The sequence below is a fragment of the Macrotis lagotis genome, chromosome X (genome assembly GCF_037893015.1).
Source record: "Macrotis lagotis isolate mMagLag1 chromosome X, bilby.v1.9.chrom.fasta, whole genome shotgun sequence".
Lineage (NCBI taxonomy): Eukaryota > Metazoa > Chordata > Mammalia > Peramelemorphia > Peramelidae > Macrotis > Macrotis lagotis.
Window position 1 is genome coordinate 621,529,007 of NC_133666.1, and position 27,617 is coordinate 621,556,623.

Sequence of the window (27,617 nt, forward strand, 5' to 3'; positions counted from 1 at the left end):
CCAACAATGTCATACTAGGCCTATAGATTCAGAAGAAAGCACAAAAAATGGGGAAAGTCTTACATCCTCCAAAGTATTTGTAGCAACTTTTTTTTTCATTTTAAATAAACATTTTATTTACTGACCAACAGAGTGGTTCTAAAACCTTAGCTTCTGGAAGAACCACTTGTGTTTGCCCATCTTGTACCTTTTCCTTAAATTTGACTGTGGCCTCCCTCCTGGCCTTACATTTCAGTACAGGGTCATGGAACACATCTTTGTTGACAACTGTTTTGTCTAATGGGATATCCACAGAGTATCTGGTGTCCATGAGGTGTTTGTAGTTATAAACCTTCACAAAGGACTTGATTTTTGATCTCTTGGCAATCTTTTTGCCCATTGCTGCAGTCACTTTGCTAGGGCAACAGTCAATATTTGCTCCTGGACTGTAGGGCCTGTCTGAGGTCCCGTCATCATTGTTCTTCACGATAATAGCTTTGAGCTCAGAGTACTGCCTGGCCAAGACTAACACCACCTTCCTGGGTTTCATGAACTTGCCCATTTCAACAAGAAGCAGGACACTCCTTGAGCTAAAAAAAAAAAAAAAAAAAAAAAGCTGTAGTGGCAAAGAATTAGAAATTGAGGGGATGCCTATCAATTGGGGGGATGACTGAGCAAACTAAGATATATAAATTTTGTGGAGTACTATTGTTCTATAAGAAACCTTGAATGTTCCTCAGACAACAGATAATCTAACACTAATCTGTGTTGTAGTACAGCTTCCCTAGTTTGGGTGATCTCATCTGCCAATAAGGCCAGTGCCTTTGCTGTTTGATTAGTTATAATTTCCACTACAGCCTGAAGTCTAATGATTCTATTTAACATATAGATTGGGGTCCTGTATCCCCAACTCCCATCTTGTGCCCACGGAGGAGGGCCACACTCCTTAATTATCCTTTGTGGGGGCCAGACATTCCCTCAACCATTAGTATCTCCAGTTATTGTTAGCGAAGTATCTATACTCCGTTTCTGGTTTCCTATGTCATCATATAATTGAACACCTAAAGAACTTCTTATTTGATCTGGGAGGAAAAAGAACTTAGGTCTAATTAATCCTATATAGCAGATCCCTGTCCAATTTAGTGGGAGGTGTATATAGGCTGTTTGCCCACATACCCAATAATGCCCTTTTAGAGCCAGATTCTTTTTCTGGAAAATTCAAGTCTGATTATATTCTGTTACAGGGTAATACTGCATATCCTCCTCCCCTAGAGGGCCTCCGTCACACTTCATCTGCCCATCATTTTTGTACTGGCATTTCCACAATTGTGGCCCTTCCTCCCAGCTACATCTCTCAATACAAGATTCTCCACCTCTATTTTAGGCACTCCAAAAAATAATAAAGAACCCTTCCCATCCATTGTCATTTACCCATCTCCAACTTCGGAGCTAAGTAATCAGGAGAACATTGTTCTGATTATGCTTTTTACATTCTGCTATGGATAGGTCACCTTTACATCTTCCCACTGCACTGAGTATATATTGGCAATGATTCTCATCCATTTTGCCAGTATGACATCTAACCCAGGTGCCATCATTACACTATACACGGGTCCTATCCCAAGGGCCTGGTATCTACTGCAATCTGGCACTAATTGTATATTGTCAACCTTAGCAGAGAAAGTCCACCTGCAACTACTTTGTCCTAAGTCAAGTCCCTTTCCAGTTTGGTTAAGGCACTATCTCCCTGTCATGGATTCTGCCAGTGGCCATTAGTGTTCTTCCTTTTCACTCCAAAATCCAGTTCCACTATGTACTAAGGACTTTTTACTCAATAACCAAACAGGTTCAAGTGGAACCAGCACCCATGGCCACGTGCTCAATCCCTGAAGCTCCCCACAAATCCAACAGTTAGTTACACTGAAAATATTAGCAGTGGTTTGAATTAAGTTCTGAAAAGTGTTTTCCTCTTCAAAAGAGTCTATAACAATAGGCTCAAATTTAAGAGGGACACTCTCAGAACATGATATCTAAGGCACGTTTCTCCAGGATTATAGTCTTAACCAGAGCCTAGAAAGCGAAGGGGGCCAACCCCAGGGAGTGACACTGTAATTGCACCAAGGAATGAATCCCATGTGGAAATCCCATATGTTATATACAATTACACCAGCTAGGAAGCAAAGGAGTGATAACAAAATTATAACAAAGGGGAGAATACCAAGAATCCTCCACCTCCTGGGCAAGGTGTTGGAGAGTCCATTAGTCCTATACTCGCTTAAAATGCAATTTCAATTCATTTGTGGGTTCAGAGTCCACAGTCCATTCTTTTGGTGGATTCACAAATCTTTTTACTCTGGTATGGTGGGTCCAACCTTGCTCCTGGGTCCACACAGCAGTGTGTGAGGTCAGGATAACCTGGAACAGTCCTTCCCAATTCAGAGTCAACTTTTCCTCCTTCCACATGCGGATCAACACCCAATCACCTGGTTCAAATTTGTAGACTGCAAACCCTAAAGGAGGAGTCTGTGCAATAAGTCCTTTTAGTTGAATGTCTTTCAAATATTGGGCCAGTACCTTTATATATATATATATATATATATATATATATATATATATATATATATATATATATATATATATTCCCTGAAAAACTTATCCTTATTATCTAAACCAGGATCCCATTGTTCATTTGGGCCAAGAAATGGATGGCCATACAACATCTCATCAGGAGATGACCCGATGTCCCATCTAGGCTTTGTCCTGATCCTTAATGATGCAAGGGGCAGGCATTTGGTCCAAGGTAATTGTGTCTCAAGAGACAACTTTGTTAACTGTCTCTTAATGTCCTGATTTATTCTTTCCACCTTGCCAGAGGAGGGTGGATGCCAGGGAGTTTGTAGTTCCCAGAAAATTTCCAAGGCTTGAGCCAGGGACTGAAGAACCTTGGAGGTAACGTGTGTCCCTTGATCTGGATCAATCCTGTCCACTTGTTCTAGCAGAATTTTGCTGACCATGGGTTCAGTTGCCCTTGAAAGAGGTAAGGCCTCTATCTAGGAAGTCTAATGGTCTATTATGACCAACAAGTATTTGAGGTGGCCAACAGGAGGCAGCTCAGTAAAATCCATCTGTATGCTCTGAAAGGGTCCCAGAGGCCATCCCCCTGCCAGCATTCAGTGCTGGGCAGCCCTATTTGTCCTTCAACAAATGAGACACCCATCTGTCAATTGCCTGGCTATTGTATGGAGGCCAGGAGATACATACTTGGCTAAGGCTGCATCACACAGATTCTGTACTCCTTAATTACTGCCTTGATGTAAAGTCTGCAAGACTTGCCTCATACTTTCTTTGTTCAGCACTTCCTGTCCATCGGGCAAATGCCAACATCCCTCATCGGACTCCTTAACCCCAGGTCCAACATTTTCTTCTTTTTCTTATCAGTAAAGGATGGTGGAGAGGTGCATGAAGGAAAGGTTGGTATTAGTAATAACATACCTTTCTGTCCTCCAAACTTTCCTTCCCCAGCTCTTTGAGCCATCTCGTCAGCAATGTGGTTACCCCTAGCTTCAAATGAGTTCCCTGATTTGACATATAGTACTGCAATAACGGGGTTTAAGCAAATTATTTAAAACTTCTCTTATTAAGGCATCATGGGCCAAATCTTTTCCTTTACTACTTATCATTCCTCTCTTCTCCCATATTTTCCCAAATATGTGTACCACTCCTCAAGCATATTTGGTTATCAGTATAGATAGTCCCTCCTTTGTTTTCCAATCCTTTTAATGCCTGTTCATTGCATACAGTTCACAAGTCTGAGCAGACCATCCTTTCCCACTTGAACAACTGTATTTTTATTCCCATCTATTCTAACATATCCATTCATCCTTTTTCCTTCCACCATCCTTGAGGATCCATCTGCAAACCAATCTTCCCCACCTGGAATGGGTGATTCCTGTAAGTCTTCTCTCACTTTAGTCTTAAAATTCACAACTTCTAAACAACTGTATTCTAATTGCTGAGAATCCTCAGGGGAAGCAGACAGAAACTCTGGACTCTGGTTATGATCCTGAGTTGGTATCAAATCATCCCTTTTTAAGAGAATTGTTTCATATTTTAATATGTGAGAGTCCGTTAACTATCCGCCAGCTTTTTGGTTCAAAATTGTCCTTCCCTCACAATAAGACCTAATTTCTATAAAAGGGCCACCGGGTGTGGCTGCCCTCCTCTTATTTATGCTAGTACCCCTAAGGCCACCCCTTTTTCTGAGTAAGTAGAAAGGCTTGGCTAGGGAGTCAACAACAGTACCAGGGCAGAAAACTAAAATAGTTCTTAATTGCTTAAAACTCTCTTTATCTTTTGAATCCCATAATATCCTATCTTGGTCTTTCCTCTAATAGATATTCATGCAGTGCCTTTGCATAGGAGTTGATTCAACTCTTGCAATGCCCTATCTACCTAAATATTCTACCTCCCTTTCAGTAAATTGCAATTTCTCCCAGGACACTCTAATCCCTTCCCCCCCAAATCATTTAATGCTCGCTTCTAGAGAGAAGGGGGGGATTGGTGTTCCAGCTAAAGCTGTGCCCGATGGTAAAGATGCATAAGGCAGAGGGAGAGCAAGGAGGGGGTCCCATGGGTGAAGTGGGACCTCTCTTTCCTCCTTTTTCTCCTCCTGTGTTTTACTTAAGAATAGCTGGGTGTCCAGGAGCCACAGAGTTTCATATAGCTCTTTTGGGGCTCAGGGGGTCCCTGTCATTCACAAATAAATTCAACCTTAGACATACCCAATCTTCAGCAGGGCCATATTAGGGCCAAATTACTCCACCACCCAAATTTTATCAACCCATATGAAACAACAATATTTAATTAGCTTTTCTCTTATCCTTACTTTGATATTTTGGTGATTGGTCCCAATCTTGCAACTGGCTGCCTAATGGACTATCCTTTGGTGTTTCCTAATCTCCTGCTGCAACTTTAGCTTTTCCCCATGATTTAGCATGGGGTCTGTCACCAGTACCTCCAAGTCCGTGACTCAACGAATTCTCCTAGCCTCTATTAGGCTTACAGTGGGGGTCTCTCGCCCACCAGCAGTCACCCTAGAGCACTTGGTGCTCCAGTGAGCCAGCTACCCTTATGACTCACCAAATTGCATACCTCTGGGTTATACCTATAAGTTGCTTGACTGCAACTCCACCAGCCAGGTTTCCTTTGGGGAAATTTCTTGGATCCGTTCTTGGTCTTTACTTCTACTGAGTTAGTCCGCTTTGGGTAGTTTGGCTCAGGGAGAGGGAGACTCCACGACCAGCATCAAGGACTGTTGGAGTAAAACTCTCAACAGGTGCCTGCCCTTGAGCTGAGTCAGGGGTCCTCTCTTCCTAAGACCACTATCCCAGCACAAGCCCCCCAAAACTGTACAGGGAATTTAAACCCTAACCCAAAATGACTACTTGGAGCCCTCTCAAAGTGGCAGCAAAGAGTTAAGATTTAATTGGGCTCTTGCAAGAATTAGGGCAGTTCCTAACTCTCTATGAGAGAGAGAGCAGGAAAAGCTGAATTACAGAAGCTGAAGCAGGGTTAAAAAACCACAAAAACCACAACCCATTCCCCCTCCTCTTTTCTGCCGACCCTTACAACAATTGGTCAAACTTGATGGTCCAAAGAGATGGGAGGTATACCTAAGCTTTCCCAGGAGGGAAGGTTAGGGTGACATAATTATAAGGTTAGGGTGACATAATTTTTCTAGCCGGAGATCCAAGTTCTCATGCTCACCTGATTCTTGAGAAATAGAAACTGAGGCCTATGGCTTAGACTAATTTAGTACTATGTTTCTGAAAAGTCAGAACTTTTGCCTCTCACATTTCATTAGTGAGGTAGGTCAGTGGTTAGGTCTTCGGTGCTTTTGTTGGGTAAAGTGTAAAGGAATATTGCCAGGTGTCTTTATCATCTGTCTAGTGCATATTATATCACCTCCCAGATGTTGTGGTCTTCTTTGAAAATGAAGGACAAACTATTATTATTTTGGTGTATGACTTTTGTGTATAGTTATTGCTGATTGATTTTGTAATCATGGGAAAATCTAAATTTGAGGTCAGAGATCCAGTAGAGAGAACTCTGCTTTTTATATGACCAAACATTATAATTCTAGTGACCATATATTTTGTCAGAGGTGGCAGAAGCTGATGAGTAACAATCCTCAGCTGAGTTGGCCTAGGTGGGGATCATAAAGGACATAGTGAACTGTCTTAAAACAAAATTCATTTTAAAAACTAATAAGACTGGAGCAGTTAGGTGGCAGTTTTTCATTGTGGTCTGAGGTTGGACCCTTTCAGACTCAATTTCCCAAGAATGTGATATTTAGAAGTGATTAAAATGGGAGGTAGGCCTATTCTAATGAAGGACTGGGGGACTGTGATTTTGATCATATCACTTATTTCCACATCACCCCCAGTCTTGGGCAATCTAGACAAAGGATCTACTTTTACCTGAGGGAAACTGCTTGAAGAATTCACCTTTTTAAATTCTTTGTTTGGTTTCTAGTTGGGTGGGGCAACAACTCCATTTAGATAAGATAGTCTAGGTAGGATAAATCTTTGGGAAAGGTCCGGGATCCCAAATAAGAGATGGTGTCCTTAGAGGGACTGCAGGGTTAGTGTAGTTGATTACAGCATATTTAGAAGGGAATAAAGGACAATAAGATGAAAGGAATCTAGTTATGAAAGGACATTAAAAGTCAAACATGATCTGATCCTAGAGCTAAAAAGGGAGCCATTGGGATTTATTTGAAGAAGTGATTGAGGACTGGTTGGATCTACAATTCAGGAAAATCACTTGGAAGATGGTTTGAAGTGTGGTGAGACTTGATGCAGACAGACTCACCACAGCTATTGATTACAGTGTCCTAGGGTGAGATTGAAGCTACCAGGAGGAATGGACTTTGGGGAAGAGGATTTAAGGATCTATGTGGGTTCATTTTGTGAATTCACCACAGACTCAGGCAGGTAACTAAAAATGACTTTAATTCACAGTTACTGCAAAAGTTCACAGGTGACCAAAAAAAGTTCACAGTTTAAGTTTTTTGGAGATAGTGAATATCAGTAGAAGCAGTAGAGTTAAGTAAAGAAGAAACAGCCACAAGATGGGTTGGTGAGAACATCAAGAACAACTAAGAGAGAAGGAAAGAATGTGAGAGGATATTTGGGAGATCATGCTCCCCAGAGTAAGCTGCCTTCACAGAAAGACAAGCAAACAGGAAATAAGTAGTAAAGAAAGGTAATAGGGGCAAGGGATGGCATTCCTTCAGAGTAGGCTACCTTCCAAAGGTAGAGGAGCTGCTCAATTAAAGAGCTGAGTTTGATCTTTTAAGGAGGACCTAGGTGGGGTGAAATATAGATGTGGGTAGGTAGCTCAGAGAACATAGATGAAATAATTAGGGATATAATAGATAAGAGCTGGTAAGTCAAAAACTTAATCCTTTCAGGCTAAGGAAGGGATCCATTGTTTTACTGATAGGGGCTTTGTGTGTGTGTGTGGGGATTTACCCAGAATTTTTTGCTCAGTAAGGACAAGGTATTTTACTAAAAGTTCATTGACCTCATCTTATAGCTTGTACAATGGGGTGAGGAGAGGGGGATCAGTGTTAATGTGAGGTGTATAGTCAGTGCAGAGAGAACAGATTAATTATAGAACATATTTCTCTTACATTTCCCCTTTAAGGTGATGAGGGCCTGTACTTGAGGGTTGTATGCCTGGAGAATGGTGGTTTCCTTGATAGCATTAAGGAAGTTTGGAAGAGGAGGGTTTTTTGTTTGTTTGTTTTTGTTTTAAAGATTTTATTTATTTTGAGTTTTACAATTTTCCCCCTAATCTTACTTCACTCCCCGCCCCAGAAGGCAACTTGTCAGTCTTTACATTGTTTCCATGGTATACACTGATCCAAATTGAATGTGATGAGAGAGAAATCATATCCTTAAGAAACAAACATAAAATATAAGAGATAGCAAGATCAGACAATAAGATACCAGTTTTTTTTTTTTCTAAATTAAAGGTAATAGTCCTTGGTCTTTGTTCAAACTCCACAGTTCTTTCTCTGGATACAGATGGTATTCTCCATTGCAGAGAGCCCCAAATTGTCCCTGATTGTTGTACTGATGGAATGAGCGAGTCCATCAAGTTTGATCTTCACCCCCATGTTGCTGTTAGGGCATACAATGTTTTTCTTGTTCTGCTCATCTCACTCAGCATCAGTTCATGCAAATCCCTCAAGGCTTCCCTGAATTCCTATCCCTAAAGGAGGGTTTTGTAATTTTGGACACAGATTTTTGGATTACAAGAGACATCCATTTCTAGTTTTTATTTATCTTTCATTTTCAAAGAAAACCATTCACATCATGGGAATTAATGTCTCGATTTGTGTATGGATTGGATTTAAGTGAAGCAGAGTTGAACAAAGTCATCAGCTTCACTTTCTCTTCCAGAGTCATGGAAGTCCAGTGGAAGCACAAGTCAGGATGATTGGTGGTACCCTGGGATGCATTGGATGACCTTGACTTTTTTTTTTTTTAGGTTTTTGCAAGGCAAATGGGGTTAAGTGCCTTGCCCAAGGCCACACAGCTAGGTAATTATTAAGTGTCTGAGGCCGGATTTGAACCCAGGTACTCCTGACTCCAAGGCCTGTGCTTTATTCACTTTATTCACCTAGCCACCCCCAACCTTGACATTTTCAATGATCAAGCTCTAAGTGTTCCAGAGTGCCTCCTGCAGCCTGTTTCATGGCCCTTATATAAAGTTGTTCTTAGTCACCCTAAACTGCCAGGAATAGAACAGAGGTCAATATATAGCATTTGGAGATCCTTTGATACTGTCAGTCATGAGGGTTTATGGAAAATTATGTCAAAATTTGGTTGCCTGGAGAAGTTCATCAGTATTATATATCAGTTTTATGACATCTTGCTTACCCAGGTTCTGGACAGTGAATGATGTTCTCAAGATTTCCCAGTCACCAATGGAGTGAAACAAGAGTATGTTTGCTCCCATTCTTTTTAGCATGATGTTTTCAGCCATGTTTTCTGTCATCAAATGCCTTCATTGAGGATGAACGTGGCTTCAAGGTCAGCTACCACAATGATGGCAAATTCTTCAACCTGAAAGGCTACAAGGCAAGAGCAAAGTAGAGGGAGTGCTGGTGCATGATCTTCTGTTTGTAGATGATTGTACATTCAATGCAGCCTCTGAAGCTGAGATGAAACTAAGTATGGATCAATTCTCTGCTGCTTTTGCTAATGTTTTTCTAACAATTAACACTAAGAAAAAACAGGTGCTTCATTATCCAGCACCACACCATTCATACTGAAACCATCAATTATACCAAGTGAGAACTTTTTAGTACTGTGGACAAGTTCACTTACCTTGGCAGTATTCTTTCCAGGCATGTACACATTGACAATGAGGTTAACACACACACTGCCAGAGCTCGCTCAGTGTTTAGGAGACTCTGAAAGTGTGGGAGAGAAGAGGTATTAGACTGACTATCAAACTGAAGTTCTACAGAGCCATTGTGAAACCTGGACAGTCTACCTGTGCCATGTCAGGAAACTGAATTATTTCCATTTAAATTATCTTAGGAAGATTCTGAAGATCATTTGTCAGGAGAAGATACCAGGCACTGAAGTCCTTTCTCAAGCTAAACTGCCTAGCATTCCAATATTATTATTTTTTTTTTGAAAGACATTGAGGGTTAAGTGATTTGCCCAAGATCACACAGCTAGGTAATTATTAAGTGTCTGAGGTTGGATTTGAACTCACATCCTCCTGACTCCAGAGCTGGTGTTCTATCTACTGAACCACCTAGCTGCCTCACATTCCAATAATTACAGAGAGTGCAACTATGATGGGCGGGACACATTGTTAGAGTGCCAACTGTGTTCTTGCCAAAAACCCCTATTTTATGGAGAACTCACACAGGGCAAGCACTCACAAGGTGGGTCAGAAGAAGTGATACCTCTCACAAGTGATCAGAAGAAGTGGTTCTGGGACTTCCTGAAGGTGTCTCTTAAGAACTTTGGAACTGATTGTGCAGCGTGGGAGACACTGGCACAAGACCACCCAGTATGGGGTGCCCTCCTCAGTGAGGGTGTTGTGCTCTGTGAGGAAAGCAGAAATGATGTAGCTCAAAGGAAACATGACATATATATGTTTAGAGTAAGCACCCCAGGTGTTCACATGGACTATTCATGCTTGACCTGTGTTGGAGTATTCCAAGCTCATACTGTTGACACAGTTGAACACAATGTGATTTGTCTGGAACAGAGTGATGTCATTTTGGTCTTCTTTGATAATGAAGGACAAGAATCTACCAACCAACCAATCTTTTTCACTTATTTCACCAGTGCAAGTCTTCACATCTTGGTGTTGACATCTCCCCAACTTAGTAATGGATTTGGCAAAATGGTTCCTGAAATAATACTCAAGCCCTAGAAATCATAAGATGGAAGCACCCTCTGCCCCAGCATAACTTCCTTTAATTGGATTGCTCCTCTCAGAACCTCCATTTAGGGAGGATTCCCAAAGGATTAAGCATGATAACAAGGGGTAACTCTTTAATATCCTCCCCACCCTTCTGAAAGTGATTCTAGGAGCCAACTCTTCTCCTTGAAGAAAAGATTGAGATGTCAATGGAAGACTGGAGGTCCCTTTGTGTAAATCTAGGAGTGAGAGGAGTGGTTCAAGAAGAAGGGTTGTTTGGTTGCTCAATTCTGGAATATTACCCTAGATTGTACTTTAAGATATTTTTTCCTTGTTCAAGATTCCTACCTGAAATTGCCTTGGGGCAGAGTCATGTTGGAATATATGGGGGTACTATACTTTTCTGAAAATCCTCTTTCCAAGCTAGAAATGGGTTGTATATAATGTTAAATTAACCAAAAATGTTTTTTTTGGCATATGAACCTAAATAACAGATTACAGTAATGTACTATTATTAATTTTTTTACAATAAATACTCTGAACTACTATGAGTACTTTGTAAAAAGCTGAATTGAAAGCTATTATATACAGGGAGCAGCTAGTTGGCATAGTGGGTAGAGCACTGGTCCTGGAGTCAGGAGTACCTGAGTTCAAATCCGGTCTCAGACACTTAATAATTACCTAGCTGTGTGGTCTTGGGCAAGCCACTTAACCCCATTTGCCTTGCAAAAAAACCCTAAAACAACAACAACAACAACAACAACAAACAATTAGGTGCTTTGCAGTTAAACTGAGTATTTTCCCCACATAGGAAGCTTGCTTGGTCACTAAGACCAGTTTAAAATGTAATCCAACAAAGACCATTACATTTCTTTGCAATATTTCTATCAAAATAATAGATTTTCATTTCTGATTATCTGGGATTTTTTCCCTTTTCTTCAGGGATCTTTCACTTTTATAAACACTGTTTTGCATCAAGTTTTGGTCAAACCCAGGCCACAATTATGTCTGATATGGTATGGGTATAGAGAAAGAGGATATCTAGGACAAGCATGTGAAGACTTCCTCTAGCAGAATGGGTGGATAACAATGCTAAAGGCCATGAAGGCAGCCAAAATAAGTGTTGTAGAGGTCAGACTTTGGTCAGAATTTAGTCAGAAGGGTGGAGTTAAGATGGCAGCTTGAAGGCAGTATTTCCCCAGTAACTCCTCCCTACCCCCAACCTCCAAAAAAAATAAAGTATGGCTCTATCTAGCCAAAATTTAGAGGGGTAGAACCCACAGAAAGATTGAGTGATACATTCTCCCAGTCCAAGATAACTTAGAAATTCCATGGGAAAGGTGTGTTTCACCAAGGACTGGGGCCTCCGACCAGCCCAGCCAAGCACAGCCCAGAGATCACCAGCAACAGCTTGAAGGGGCGGTGAGAGAACTCTGCTCCACCAGAATGAGTGTGGAGTGAGGAGCACGGCCACAGAATCTGCAGCGAGAATTGGGAGAAAGCAGCCTGCACCCCCAGAGATGGTAAGGGAAGTCTGCAGAGATTTCTCTGCTCTCCCTGGGGTAGGACTCTGCTATTTGCCTACACTCAGACCCAGGTTGCAGTTTGGGCTTCCATACTATAATACTGGATCCCTTCTTATAACCCCAGGGCAGAGGGAGGTATGGGGGCCATCTACATATCAAAGCACAGGTAAAACAGCATAAGACTTTGGAGGAATAAATGTCCCAGTGGGGTATCTCAAAAAAAAACCACAAAAAAACCCCCAAAGCCTTGGAAGTGCTGTAAATTAGTCTTGGACTAAGGAAATGAGCAAACAACAGAAAAAGAAGAATTATAGAGAATTACTTTAGTCTCATGGAAGATCAAAACACATACTCAGATGATGACAAAATCGAAGCTTCTGTATCCAAAACCCCCAAGAGAAATAGAAAATGGGCTCAGACTAGGGATGAGCTCAAAAAAGACTTTGAGGGACAGCTAGGCAGCACAGTGGGTAGAGCATTGGCCCTGGAGTCAGGAGCACCTGAGTTCAAATATGACCTCAGACACTTAATAATTACCTAGGTGTGTGGCCTTGGGCAAGCCACTTACCCTCATTTGCCTTGCAAAAAAAAAAAAACCCTAAAAAAAAAGACTTTGAAAAGCAATTAAGGGAAATGGAGGAAAAATTGGGAGGAAAAATGAGAGCAATGCAGAAAAATCATGAAAACCAAATCAAAAGCTTGGTGAAAGATATACAAAAAAATACTGAAGAAAATAATATGTTAAAAGACAGTTTAGGCCTAATGGAAAAACAAAACAAAAGGCAAATGAGGAGAAGAATGTCTTAAAAAGCAGAATTGGTCAGCTGGAAAAGGAGATAAAAAAGCTCTCTGAAGAAAATAACTCCTTCAAGTGCAAAATGGAACTAAAGGAAGCTGATGACTTTGCAAGAAATCAGGAAGAAATAAAACTCTTCCAAAAAAGCCAAGAATTAGAAGAAAATGTGAAATATCTCATTGGGAAAAACAACTGACCTCAAAAACAGATCCAGAAGAAATAATTTAAAAATTATTGGGCTATCTGAAAGCCACAACCAGGAGAAGAGTGTACTTCATTTTTCAAGAAATAACACAGCAAAATTGCCCTGAGATCCTAAAAGCTGAGGGTAAAATAGAAATCAAGAGAATTCACCAGTCACCTCCTGAAAGCCATCCCAAAAGAAAAACTTCAGGAATATTATAGCTAAATTTCAAAACTCCCAAACCAAAGAGAAAATTCTAAAACTGCCAGAAACAAACAATTCAACTACTGAGGCTCCATAGTCAGGATTACACAGGATCTGGCAGCATCTACATTAAGGATTCATAGGGATTAGAATATGATATTCTGGAAGGCAAAAGATCTTGTTTTACAACTGAGAATCAACTACCCAGCAAAACTGAACATCCTCTTTTGGGAGAAAAGATGGACTTTCAATGAAACAGGGGACTTTCAAACTTTCTTGTTGAAGCAACCAGAACTGAACAGGAAGTTTGATCTCCAAGTACAGGACTCTAGTGAACCATAGAGGGAGTGGAAGAGAGGGACTACTATGAGAAACTTAATGACATTGAACTGTTTGTATTCCTGCACAGGAAGAAGATATTGATAACTCATATGAGCTTTCTCATTTATAAGAGCTGTTAGAAGGAGCATATATAGACAGGACATAGGAAGGAGTGGAATATAATGGTATAATATAGTAAAAAGATGAAGCCAATGGGTGAGAAAGTATTGGGAGAAAGGAAAAGGAGATGATGAAGAAGACGCTAAGAAATTTCGAATAAGAGTCAAGAAAAAACTTTTTCAATGACGTGGAAAGGGAGAAGGCAAGGGGGAATGAGTGAATCTTCATTCTTATCAGAAATGGCTCAGAGAGGAAATAACAAACACACTTAATAGGGTGAGGAAATCTATCTTACCCTAGAGAAAAATGAGAAGAAAAGAATGGGATAAGAGGGAATGGGAAGGGAAAGGGGGAGGGAAGGGGGGGAATACGTGATAGAAGAGGGGGAAGATGGAGGGAGAGGGTACTCAGATTCAACGCACTTTTGGACAGGGCCAGGATAAAAGGAGAGAGAGAGAGAGAGAATAGAATAAATGAGAGTGGGGAGAAATAGAGTAGAAGTACAGCTAGTAACAGCAACTGTGGAAAAAGTATTGAAACAACTTCTCTGGTGGACTTATGATAAAGAAAGCAACTCACCTGAGACAGAGCCATTGATATCTGAACACAGACTGAAGTAAATTTTTTTTTCTCTCTCTCTATTCTTGAGGTTTCTCATCTTCTTGGGGGTGGGGTAGGGGGTTTCCATACTAAGATAGCTGGATCTTATAACTTAAAACTTTACTCTTATAACACATTCTATTTACATCACTGCATGGCATGGAAACAATGTAGAGACTATCAGACAGCCTTTTGTGGGGGGGGGAGGGAAGGAAGGGGGGGAAACATTGTATAATTCAGAGTCTTGCAAAAAATGATGGGTACATATTACTACTGTATATAGTTGGAAAACAAATAAAATGTTAAAAATGAAAAAAAAAGAACTTGGTCAGACTTTGAAGATTCCAAGATCATCCCCTTCACCATGGACCATCCCAATATTCTTTAAAGTCTGTTGGACTTTGATGACTCTGAAGAGAGAGTGACGCTGTTGACTATGTTCAGCTCTGTCTCACTTAAATCTAATTCATGTGGAAGTCAAAAATGTCACTGATCCTTATTGAAAATGAAGGACAAACAACATCATTCTCTCCCAGAGTCTAGAGAAAGCATGCCCAAGGAGCATGCAGGAGAGGCTCAAAGAATCACAAGTATATTGCCTTGAAGTCAGGGAGGCATAGGGAATGGGGGGAGGGGGGAACTCCACTTCATTTTTGCAGGCAAAAAAACTAAGGATGATAATGTTTTTTTTAGGTTTTTGTAAGGCAAACAGGGTTAAGTGGCTTGCCCAAGGCCACACAGCTAGGCAATTACTAAGTGTCTGAGATCAGATTTGAATCCAGGTACTCCTGACTCCAGGGATGGTGCTTTATCCACTGCATCACCTAGCTGTCCCCTAACTAAGGATGATAATAAAGAGTAAGCGGAGTCTTTGTCTTACCCTCCCTTACCCATCTGAAGTCATCCTTATCCATGAAGAAAGGTTAAAGACTAGTCAAGATAGCTAAAAGAGATCAGGCCAAGGTCCTTTCACAGTCCAGCAACTTTATTGGACACTAGTAACTCTAACTTTCTTGTGTTAATCATTTTGTCCTTATTTCTCTAGATGGACAGCCATTAAGTAAGTTTGTCTCTGTGTGTGTGTGTGTGTGTGTGTGTCTGTCTGTCTGAGATGCATTACGGTCCCTTGTGGGAAAAAACTGGCCTTGAAGCCAGGACTATAAGAGGAGGGTAGACTGAATACAACCCTCAATTGTATTTGAGAGGCTTTCCTCCCCTCATTCATTTAGCAATCCATTCATACCTGCCTTTCTTCCCTTATGACTTGTTTAGCTATTCCTTAGTATTTTCTGCCCCCTTTCCCCATTACTCTGCTACTGTTAACTACAGAAACAGAACGAAGTTCCAGTTTTGTGCTTGTCTTCATTTTATATATTACTGTGGTCAAAGAATTCATCACCCTTCTTTTATAGCATGACTAATATGGAAATATGTTGTTATAAATGGTTCATAATGATAAAAACTTGGTCTTGAGTGATTAAATAGATTTTATTAACTTTTTTGCAGAAAAGGACTATTTCTTATAGCAGGGAAGATCCTGAATTGTGACAATGTTCAGTCTTATATATAGTTTGAAAGGCTTTCTCCTCCTCTCTGAGCCAGTCTTTGGTCTGAATCTTCAGGCTTACAATCGAATCAATACACCCACACCATACCACTCTCTAATATGTTTTCCCTGCCCTGGTCATTATACTGATGAGCACAGGGAGAGTATACAGTAATATGTATGGATTGAATTAAACAGATGTACCTGCAGAGGTCAACTGACTACTAGATGGAGCAGGCCTGAGCTAATCTCAGATCTGATCAGGTTGGGAGGCCCCTCCCAGTTCTGTGATTGGTTGGGGTCAATTCCTTTGTCTCCCCTTTTGTTTTATTCTACATACCAGCATGTAGGCACAACAGCCACAGACTAACTTCGGACTTTGTCATGTATATCTCAGAACTTCCCACCTGTGGAAACCAAAAACCCTATATTCCTCACTTATGGGTAACACAATTATACATGTATAACCTATATCAGATTATTTGCTATCCTAGGGTGGATGGAGGGAAGAGTGGGAGAGAGAAAAGTTTACAAAAATGAATGTTGAAAATTGTCTAAATATAACTAAAAAAATAAAAATTAATTAAAAAATAGAAAAGGTAAATCAGTAGAACAGACAAGATGAGGGAGAATCAAAATCTATGGAAATCAATAATCCAGTGCTTGATAAACTAGAAAACATAAATTACTAAAGAAAAGACTTGCTATTTAATGAGTACTGCTGGAAAAATGTCTGGGAGAAATATTAAAAAAACAAAAACAGGGGCTGGTTGGCCTGCCTGGGGCTGCATAGCAGGGTGATCGTTGGGTGTCTGAGGCCAGATTTGGACCTGGGTGCTCCTGGCTCAAGGGCCAATGCTCTGTCCACCACCCAGTCACCCCTACTATTATTACTGTTTTATTTTATTTTGGGTCTTTATTTTTATTTTTTATTTATTTTTTAGTTTTTGCAAGGCAAGGGGGTTAAGTGGCTTGTCCAAGGCCACACAGCTAGGTAATTATTAAGTGTCTGAGGCTGGATTTGAACTCAGGTACTCCTGACTCCAAGGCCAGTGCTCTATCCACTGCGCCACCTAGCCGCCCCCTATTTTTCTTTTCTTTTTTCTTTTTTGTTTTTGCAGGGAAGTGGGGTTCGGGTGGCTTGCATGTCACATGGCTGGGTGATTATTGGGTGTACGGGGCTGGATCTGGGCTCGGGTGCTCATGGCTCCAGGGCTGGTGCTCTGTCCATTGCGCCACCTGGCCATACCCACAATTATTACTGTTATTTTTTTAATTTTGATTTTTTTCTCTCTCCTTTATTGCTCAAGCAAATCTATATTTATGGGGGAGGGGGTATTTCATTTACTCTTAAACAAGAATATTTTATTAATGTAAAAAAACATTATTTGTACAAAATGAGACTAAATATTAAAAACAAAAACAAAAACAAAAAAACCAAAAACAAAAACAAAGAGTTCATCACCAACTTCCCAGAGTAGGAACCTCTGCACTTAACCAAGCTGAATATTCGGTGGCTGAGCCTACTCTGGAAAATTTTCCAATATGGTGGATCCTAGGAGGGCATCAGCAACATGATGCAGGATGACAATCGGTGGAGCCCTCTCCCATCTGTTCTGGTGGAGACATTTTCCCAGCTAATAAGGAATATGAACTTGGGCCCCTTCCCATCACGTTTCACTGGTTTTGTGATGAAGGACTTCTACTTTGGGATGACTCAGCAAACTCTTAGTGGTCACTGTAGAATTGCACTTTGAAATGATGACAAAGTCCCCTTGTTGCCCCAAAGGGTTGCTACTATGCAGGGAGAGCTGCCCACTTAGTAGACTCTAAAAGGAGGGATGACTTCACTATTGTTTTCCCTTCTACTAAATCCCTCCACAGCATTCCTGACAAGTGGGTTGTCCTGCTTTGGCTAGAAGACCTCCAGGGAGGGGGAACTTGCTACCTCCTAAGGAAAACTATCCCACATATCTGGATGTTGCACATTGTTAGGAAATTTTCTCCTTCTATCAAACTGAAACTTCTTCCCATTCCTCTTAGTTCTTGGACCAAGCAAAATTATTTGCGTCCTTCCTTCTCATGACAGTCTTTCGTGGACTTTCAAGGACAGCTATTGTGTGTGGGGTTTTTTTTTTTGCAAGGCAAATGGGGTTAAGTGACTTGCCCAAGGTCACACAGCTAGGTAATTATTAAGTGTCTGAGACCGGATTTGAACCCAGGTACTCCTGACTCCAGGGCTGGTGCTTTATCCACTGTGCCACCTAGACCCCCCCCCCCCCCCCCCCCCGTGTGTGTGTTTTTTTAAGGTTCAACATAAACAGTTCTACCTCAGACTTCCCATGAGTAGGGCAGGAGGGAATTCTCCTTCCCAACCCCTACCCCCAGAAGCCATGATGATGATTATTTGTACATGGCAGTGAGAAACTGTATCGTCTAGGTGATCCTGAGACTGGACCTCAAGTTGAGACTGATTCTTTTGCATCATGCATCCTTTCATGATGACAGGTCCCCAAAGAGCAATCCTTAGTGGAAGCTTGGAGATTTTGAGATCAGGTGCCAGGCTGGATCTTTTGGTAGTAACTACTGAAATTGTTTCTCAGAAAAGATCACCACAATGATCAGGAGCTAATGTTGTAGACTGGCTCGGAAGAAGAGATGAACCTTGGGTGAGGAGCTCAGAAAATAAGGTGAAGGGAAGTCAGAGCAGATCTGGGATGGAGGAAAATGCCATCATTATCCACATTTCACTGGCATTCCTGCAGGCTATATCTCATTTGGGAAGTCATGCAGTGTTTTTCATGATCCCAAGCTGCTTGTTGTCAAAAGGCCAACTTTTTAACATCAACATTCTTCCAGTGATGCTGAATAACTGCAAAATCACAAACCTACAATCTAAGAAGAATCAAAAATGACAGATGGAAAAACACACAATGGGTATCAAATGACTGTTGCATGTTCCCAAGGATGATGCCTTAAGGAAGTGACATAAAATGGGGCAGCTAGGTGACACAGTGAATGGAGAGAGCACCAGCCCTGGAGTCAGGAGGACTTGACTTCAAATTTGACCTTAGACACTTGATATTAACTAGCTGTGTGACCTTGAGCAAGTCACTTAAGCCTTTGCCTTGCAAAAAAAAAGAGAGAATTGACTCAAAGAGAGAATAACATATGCACTCAATTGGATATAGAACTCTATCTTACCCTACAGGAAAGTAAGAGGGAAAGAGAATAAGAGAAAGAGAAGGTGGGGAAGGTGGAAGGGAGGGCAGATTGAGGAAGGGGCTTATCAAAAGCAAAACACTTTTGAGTAGGAACAGGGTAAAAGAAGAGAGAGAATAGAATAAATGGGATGGGGGAATAGTTTGGAGGGAAATTTAGTTAGGAATTGTAACAGAATTTTTTTTTTTTTTTTTTTTTAGTTTTCACAAGGCAATGGGGTTAAGTGGCTTGCCCAAGGCCAAACAGCTAGGTAATTATTATGTGTCTGATGGCAGATTTGAACTCAGGTAATCCTAACTCCAGGGCCAGTGCTTTATCCACTGTGCCCCCTAGCTGCACAGAAAAAAAATTTTTTTGAAGCATTTTCTGATAAAGGCCTCATTTCTCAAACATGGAGAACTGAGTCAAATTTATAAAAATGAGAACCATTCCCCCATTGATAAATGATCAAAAGAAATGAACAGTTTTCAGCTGAGCCTATCAATGTTATTTAAAGTCATATTAAAAAAATTTTCTGACTCATTATAGATTAGAGAAATACAAAATGAGGTACTACTTTATTATACTTTTTAGATTGTTTAATAAGACAAATGTTGGAGGGGTGGAGGGAAAATGAGACATTATTGCACTGTGGGTGGATTTGTTCAATTTGGAACTATGCCCAAAGGGCTATAAAACCAGGCCTTAACCTTTGACCTAGCAATGTCTTTACTAGGTATGTATTCCAAAAGCTGAAAAACAAAATGGAAAAGGATCTATATGTATAAGGATATTTGTAGTAGGAATTGGAAAATGGGAGAATGCCCATCAGTAGGGGAATGATTGAACAAATTGTGGTATATGATTATGATGAAATGTTTTTCTGGTGTAAGAAATGATGAGCAGGATGCTCTCAGAAAACCTGGAAAGACTTATATGAAATATACTATGTACAAAATAACAGTAATATTGTAAGACGATCAACTGTGAATAACTTAGCTTTTCTCATCAATACTATGTCCCAAAATAACTCTGAAGGAGCTATGATAAAGAATGCTATCCAACTCCAAAGAAAAAAGCTGAGGGCATCTGAAAACAGATTGAAGCATACTTTAAATTTTTTTTTGTTTTTCCTGGGGTTCCTTTTGTTTGGGGGGGGGAATCTATGTTTTCTCTTATAACATGAATATTTCAGAAATGTCTTGCATGATTACACATGTATAACCTATATCAAATTGTTCGTTTTCACAATAAAGGAGTGGGTGGGGTGGGAGGAAGGGAGAGTATTTGGAACTCAAAGTTTTAAAAATGAATGTTAAAGATTGTTTTTATATTATATAACTGGAGAAAAATAAAATGCTAAATAAATAAATTAGTGATACTATTAGGCCACTGGGGGATTCTCAGAAATGGTCTTGATTACCCTGATATCCCGGAATCTCTGATTCTCAATGTACTTGAAGCCAGTTGGAGCTGAGGGTAGAGAAGTGGGAGAGAGAAGCCTCTGACCTCACAATACCATGGAGTCCCACAGAGCCATCCTTGAATATTCCCTTGAGAAGAGGCCTTTTCATCTCAGGCACCTAAAGTATTCTGACCTTTGGTGTCTTGAATCCACTCCATCAGCCCAGGTCATGTCACTTCTCAACAGCTATGAGGAGCTTAAGTCTGAGATTGAACGGTTGATGCAAGAAAATAAGGAGCTGAAGCGACTGGTAAAACTGATTCAAGAGAACCATGAGCTCAAAACAGCACTCAAGAACCCTGGGGGGATTGCCAGCTCCTTGAACAATGGTATTCTCATGTCAGCAGCTGATGGCCCTACACACATTTCCAAACGTAGGACCATCATATTCAAGGATTCAGAGAGAGGTTGGTGACTTTGGGAGGGAAGGGATACATTTTAGGGGACCAATATGCTGCTGTAGGGGGTAGTTAAATGATGTAGTCACAGGAAAGGTGGCAATATTCAACAAAAAATTCCCTATTCAAAGGGGTAACCTTTTGCTACAATATGAGGGAATGACAGCTATGGATAAGATTATAGACTCATCAATATAGCTAGTATCTATCCATTCAGTCAACTGATATGTATAAAAGAAAGGGAAAGAGATAAGTAAGACATGGGCCCTACTTTCAAAAATTTTGCACTTTAGTAGGTGAAACAAGACCAAATCAGTGAATATCAGAGTTTGAAGGTACCTCCAAGGCAATTGAGTCCAACTCCTTCCTGAATAGAACATCACATCTCATGTCTAATAAGTGGTCATATAGTCTTTGCCTAAAGATTTTTATTGAGAGGATATCTACTCAGCCTATTTCACTTTTGGCTAACTAATTATTAGGAAAGGTTTCCCTGCCTTATTCTTAAACCTTCCTTTTTCCTTCCAGTCCTGTCCTCTTGGGTCAGGCAAAACAAATCTGCTTTCCCTTCCATATGATAGCCCTTCCACATGCTTGAGGAAAGCTATCATATGCTCCTGTTGTCTAAACATCCCCAGTTTCTTCAAATGATCCCACCATTGCATGATATTGAAACACTTTATCATCCTAGTCACTCACATCTATATGATCCTTAGGATTATCAATATCCATCTTAAAATGTGGTATCTAGACCCGAATCCAATTCTCCAGATATTGTCTGAACGAGGCAAAGTACTGTGAGCTCCCTGCTCTTAAACAGTTTTTCCCTCTTTGCAGTCCTAATCAAAAGAGCACATTAGCTTTTTTGGGGGATGACAACATTACACTGTGCTTTTATTAATTTACAATTTACTAAAACTGTCTGATCTTTTTAAAATGAACTGCAATCTAGTCAAATCTTTCAGATACTATATTTGTGTAGTTGATAATTCACTCCAAGCACAAGACCATATTTTATCTTATTTGGTTTCATTTAATTAGATTTGGTCCAACATTCTAGCTTGTGGAAATTTGATCCTGATTTTGTCATTTCCAAGTTTTCCCCTTCTAACTTTGTACCATCTACAAAATTCCATCTATGCCCTTATTCATGTTCTACAACCCCGATTCCTGAGGTACTCTAGATACCTCCTCCCACCTTGACATCAAACCATTCATAATTGTCCTTTGGGTCTGGCCATTAAGACAGTTCTGAATTGATCAAAATAAGAGGAAGGCAGGAGTGTTAAAGACAAATGTATCCAAGTGCTTTTCTTTGTTATGAATATTATCAGGCATACTTGAACTCAAGGTGATAAAAGGATAGCCTTGCTCTTAATCCATCTTTGTACTCAAGTATTGACTAGCAAATTTGATGCTTTATATTTCAGTGAATTTAGTTCCTAGGAAATTGTCCCACAGGCCAATCAACCTGTTTCTTGACTCATCTCAACCACATCCATAAGCATGAGAGTTAACTACAAAGTATTTAAAAATTTTTAAATGTAGCTTTTTCGATTCATAATCATTTATTTTCTCTTGCCTCCACTGGACAAAAAAAGAAGAAAGAAAAACAAAGTCACTTAAATAAATACTTTTATTCAAGCAAAACAAATTTATTCCCATATTGACCATGTTCAAAAATATGTCTCTCTTTCTAATCTTTTATTTGTCATCTCTCCGTCATAAAGTTTATAGCATACTCTGACATTGGTCTTCAGGAATCATGACTGGTCATTGCATTGATCACAGATCTTAAGTCTCTCCTAATTGTTTTTACAATGATATTTATTATTCCTGTTCTGCTCACTTTACTCTGTATCAGTTTATATAAGTCTTTCCAGATATTTGAAGTCAGCCCCTTCATCATTTTTTATGGCATAAATATTATTTCATTATATTCCCATACCATTATTTATTAAGTCATTTCTCAAGTGATGATACCTTTTAGTTTCCAGTTTTTCACCACCAAAAGAGCTGATAGAAATATTTTTGTACATATAATCTTTTCCCCTGTTCGTTGATCTCACTATTGTTAGGTCAAAGGAGATGAAGTTTAGTAATTTTTGTAGGGCATAGTTCCAAGCTGCTTTCTAATTACTGGGTCTATTCATAAATTTAATAATTCAGCCACAAATTATGATTTTACTCTTCTAAAAATTCCCAGTGGAAAGAGATCAGAGCATCCAACACAACCTCCAATAGGTACTCTTTTCTGCAATTCCAAAGCCATTCTATTATAGAAGTGACACTTGCAATTCATACCCAAGAAATGGAAAGCACAAGGGAAAACTGCACAGGAAGAGGCTGTTGCAAGCAGGAGTTACACATGAACAAGGATCACAGAAGTATTAAAATCTGCACATAGTATGACTATGCCAAAAACATTGGTTTATTGGGAATTGAAGACAGATAAAGTTAGTCAGAGAAAGCTTTCTGGAGAAGGTGAATATATATCTTTTGTTTGAAATTGGACAGAATTTGTAGGAAAGCTTAAAGGTGGTGGTGGGAAGACTCAAGGTCTTTGCAAAATTTAGTGATCATCTGTCCTTCCCTATCACATTGTCTCTAGAATCTATCTGTCCTTTGAAAGAGATGGGAGGGCCTAGAGGAATGAGGATAAGGAAAGACTGTGACTGAGGGACTTTTCTCTCAAAATATCTGGATTTTCTCTCTGAAGTAATGGGAATACTCTCTGAGTATATATTTTTTTGTGTTTTTCTAGGTCAGGGTGAGGGGAAGTTTAAAAAGAAGAAGATTAAGCAGGAGTGTGGGTGGAACTCTCTCCAAGGTCCTTTTTCATGACCTTGGGTTCTTAAAGGGTAGGCTAGCCTAGAAGCAAGCACTGACAGGGTCTACCAGGTTGGAAAACCTTCAAAACAGTCTACAGACTTGGACTGCTTTGTAAGGACCAGCCTAGCTAGGCATGGAGGGATTCATCATCATCATCAAGTGGCAAATCCCTTAGCAAATTCCTATAAAGATAAATGAAAAAAGTAAATGTCCCTTAGTTCTATTTGGCTCCCTTCTGTTTCTTGAGAAACATAGGTTTTATTAGTCTGTCTCTAACATGAACATTACTTTAAATAAATATGAGATACTCTGTCCAGTTATCAATGAGTAGGCAACTGAATCTAGCACCAGCTCATTAAGCTGACAAATCTGCATATGCACCAGCTTCACATTACTCTAGACTTTCCTTACATAAAAGAAACCAGAAGACAAAAGGAAGGTATGGCTAAAGGAAAAGATGATTCATGAGTTCTCATGGAGGCAGTTATGTGACACAATGAACAGACTTGGAGTTTAGTGTTGGACTTGGAGTTCAGAAGACCCGAGTTTGAATCTTGCCTCAGACACTTACTAACTAGATGACCCTTGGCACTTAAGTTCTCTCTGCCTCAATTTTCTCATTTATATAATAATATTTAAGGGGAATAATAGCTCTAACTCACAGGGTGGTTGTGAGGATCAAAAGAGAACATGTAAATAATGTTGTAAATAAATGCTAGCTATCTATTGTTGTGGGAGAGTCAAAGGAAAGAATTGGTTTTATTGTGGATCCAAAAGCATTGGAAACATCATTTCATGGAACGTTTGTGGTGCTCACAATAAACATGTGCAAAAAAAAAAAGATTCTGAAGACAATTGTAGCTAATGTGCCAACATCTGTTGCAGAAGATGAGGAGGACATCAAAATAGATGTTGGAAAATATGGCTCAAAAGAAAGAGATAAGAGGAGCCAGAAGCTTCTAGATCAGAGAGAAGCCTGATATATTTCATGACATACCATAATAATAACTAGCATTTATTAGGCACTTTAAAGTTTGCAAATATTAACTCATTTAATTCTCACAAGGCTATGTGCTATTAATATAAGCATTTTAAAGATGAAGAAAATCAGTTGTCACTGAATATCTGAGTTGCTGGAGCAAGGATTAAAATTAATATAAAAATTAGGGACAGCTAGATGGTGCAGTGATAAAGCATCGGCCCTGGAATTCTGATTCCAGATTAGGTCCTTCTGAGGACCTAATTTCAAATGTGACCTCAGATGTTTGATACTTACTAACTGGGCAAGTCACGTATAACTGGGTGACCTTGGGCAAGTCACTTAACCCCATTGCCCCACAAAAACAAAAACAAAATTAATATAAAATTAGAAGTAAAAATGAAGGGAAAGAGATTATATAGTGGCAAGTCCTTACTCTTGGGAACTTTGTGATATAATCAAGAAGACAAAGTAAGCAAGAAAGATACTAACTGAAGAAAAATTCAATAATGAAATTCATCTGGAGGAATAAAGTAAAAAATATCAAGGATAATAGTAATGACAAAATCTGAATGGAAGATGATCTCCCAATACTCAAAGCACTAATCATTTAAATGATTTGGTACTGGTCAAAATGGGAGAAGTACTGGTCAAAAAGGGAAAAGTCTCTGGAACAGATTAATCAATCAATTAACATTAAATACCTGCAATCTGCCGGTCATTGTTCATGAAATACAGAATCAAACAAATGCAGTAGCCAGTCTTCAACAAATCCAAAGACTCTTCTACCAGTTACTAGTAGAAGGATGACTTACTATTTGAAAAAAAAATTTGCTGAGAAATTTAATCAGTAGTCTGGCAGACAGGTTTAGACTGACATCTCACATTATACAACAAAATAAACTCCAAATGAATACCTGGACTAGATATAAATTATTACATCTTAAACAAATCAGGGGATTAAGGAAGAAATTACATATTAAATCTATGGATATGGGAAGAATTAATAGCTAAAGAAGAATAAGTTTAAATGAGTCTAAACAAGAGCATCACATGAAATAAAATAGATAATTTAGATTGTATAAATGAAAAAGATTTTGCACAGACATCTAAAATGGTAAAAATTTGAAGAGAAATATGTAAGAAAAATATTTGCAATAAGTTTCTTTGATAAAGGTCTCTTAAGAAAGTTTTAAAAATTTATCAGTCATTCTCCAATTGATAATCAAATGATTCTTTGAAAAAATTGCAAGATATCAGTAACCATATACTTTTCACCACTAATAAATGGTGAAATGAAAATTAAAGCATTTCTGAGATCTATTAGACCAGCAAAGATGACAAAAGAGGAAAATTACACATGTTGAAGGCGTTGTGAGAAAACAGGTAACCAAAAATTGTAAACTAAGATAGGCAGTGGGAAGGAAGGTAGGCTCTTTTGGGTGGGGGGAAGGCTAAACAAATTGTAGTATATTAATGTAATAGAATCTTATCATGCCATAAGAAATGGCATCAGAAAAAACTGGGAAGACATCAGTGAACTGCTGTAGATTGAAATGAGTAGACCTAGGAGAGCCATTTATCTATTGACAATAGAATAACAACTTTGGAAGACCTTAAATATTTTATCTACTCACAAAACATAGGTATAAATAAAATATGTAATATTCCACTCACTACCTGACAGATAAAGGAGACATTCATTTTTTGATATGACCAATGTTAGCATTTATTTTGCTGGACTAGGCAGCTATAAATATCTGGGGCTTTATCTTTCAGATTTACTTGTTTTATTTGCTCAATGGAGGTGGGAGTGAGAACAGATTAATTTTAAAAAACAAAGCTTTAAAAAAGATCAAGAACAAAAAGGATCCAAACATTAGGCAGGGTTTAGACTAGATAAGCTATGATGGCTCTTCCAGCTCTATGACATATTCCTTCTCCATCCTGACCTATATAAACTTCTCTGGCTGTCTTTTCCAGATATTTCTGTCCTCTTGTGTGTCTCTATACTCCTATCTTTCCACTTTGTCTCTGGGTCTCAGGTAGGAGTCACTAACCTCAGAGTAGAGACAGAGGATGTCTTAAGAAAATTCAAATTTAAAAAGTTGACTTTAAATTTGATGAGTACTTTTCTTTTACAAAAAGATTCGCTGTATTTCTCCTTTCAGTAGCTTGTCCCCTTAGTTTAAATTTTCAGACAGTTCTAGGTAGGATGAAGGAAGGCTGCCTTTCTTTGGTGACTACTACCATCAGGAGAACAACAGTGTGGAGAAAGGGTGCTTCTCCCCTCAAATGACCTCTATTGATACTATTCTGGGGGCTGGTCCTAGTTGGGGGGGATGAGGAAAGGAGCAGGGATGATGTTTTGGGGACCTTAGCTATTAAGAAGACACCCTGAGATTCATTCCTTATCATCTGCAGACATTTGATGGTTAGTGCTAGTGCCTCTCCTGAAGGTGGAGAGAACCTCATTTTCGAATATGGACTTGGACTATTTTAAGACCAGAGACATCACATGCCAACGATTCTCTAGCATTTTCCAATTGTGCTCTGGTGGAAGGGCAAAGAAAGAAAGTGAAAAAGAAAAAATACTGTGGCTTAAAATCCCAGTTTGCCGCTGGACATTTTTGGAGGTGGTTGTGGGGACGAAGGGAGTTGTTGGTTTGGAAAAGATATAATAGTTTCCAAGGTATCCTGAACACATTCCCTACCCCCAATGTTTGAAGAGTTGCTTTTCAGACCCTCCGGACCATCCGGTTTATTTTGCTGCCACTACTCACCCCCCTAGTGTTCTTACTCTTATGCTTGTGGGATCTCTGGGCTAAGTGGCTGTCTTGGCTGCCCCTCACCTGTTTTAGTGTATCTCCTCTCTCCTTATCTGGAAGTTCGGATTGCCTCATGTAATCCTTCGGGGCTCATTTCTAGCCTTGCGGGTGGTGGTGATGAGGGAGCTCTTTATGAAGAGAGGCAGAGTTAAGTTTTTCTTCATCCTCTTCATAAGCCCC

At 39.6% G+C, this 27,617-nt stretch overlaps 1 protein-coding gene and 1 pseudogene across 1 annotated transcript in view; one reads left to right on the forward strand and one right to left on the reverse strand.

Annotated features, from left to right (window-relative positions):
* Nucleotides 1–7: 7 nt before the first annotated feature.
* On the reverse strand, nucleotides 8–27,597 carry LOC141500157 (large ribosomal subunit protein eL27-like; annotated as a pseudogene).
* OPLAH (5-oxoprolinase, ATP-hydrolysing) overlaps nucleotides 20,461–27,617 on the forward strand; it is a 47,672-nt gene continuing 40,515 nt past the window's right edge. Inside the window, exon 1 of the mRNA XM_074203105.1 lies at nucleotides 20,461–20,807. Coding sequence (XP_074059206.1) covers nucleotides 20,570–20,807 — 238 coding nt within the window. The 5' untranslated portion in view covers nucleotides 20,461–20,569. The remainder of the gene's footprint in view (nucleotides 20,808–27,617) is intronic.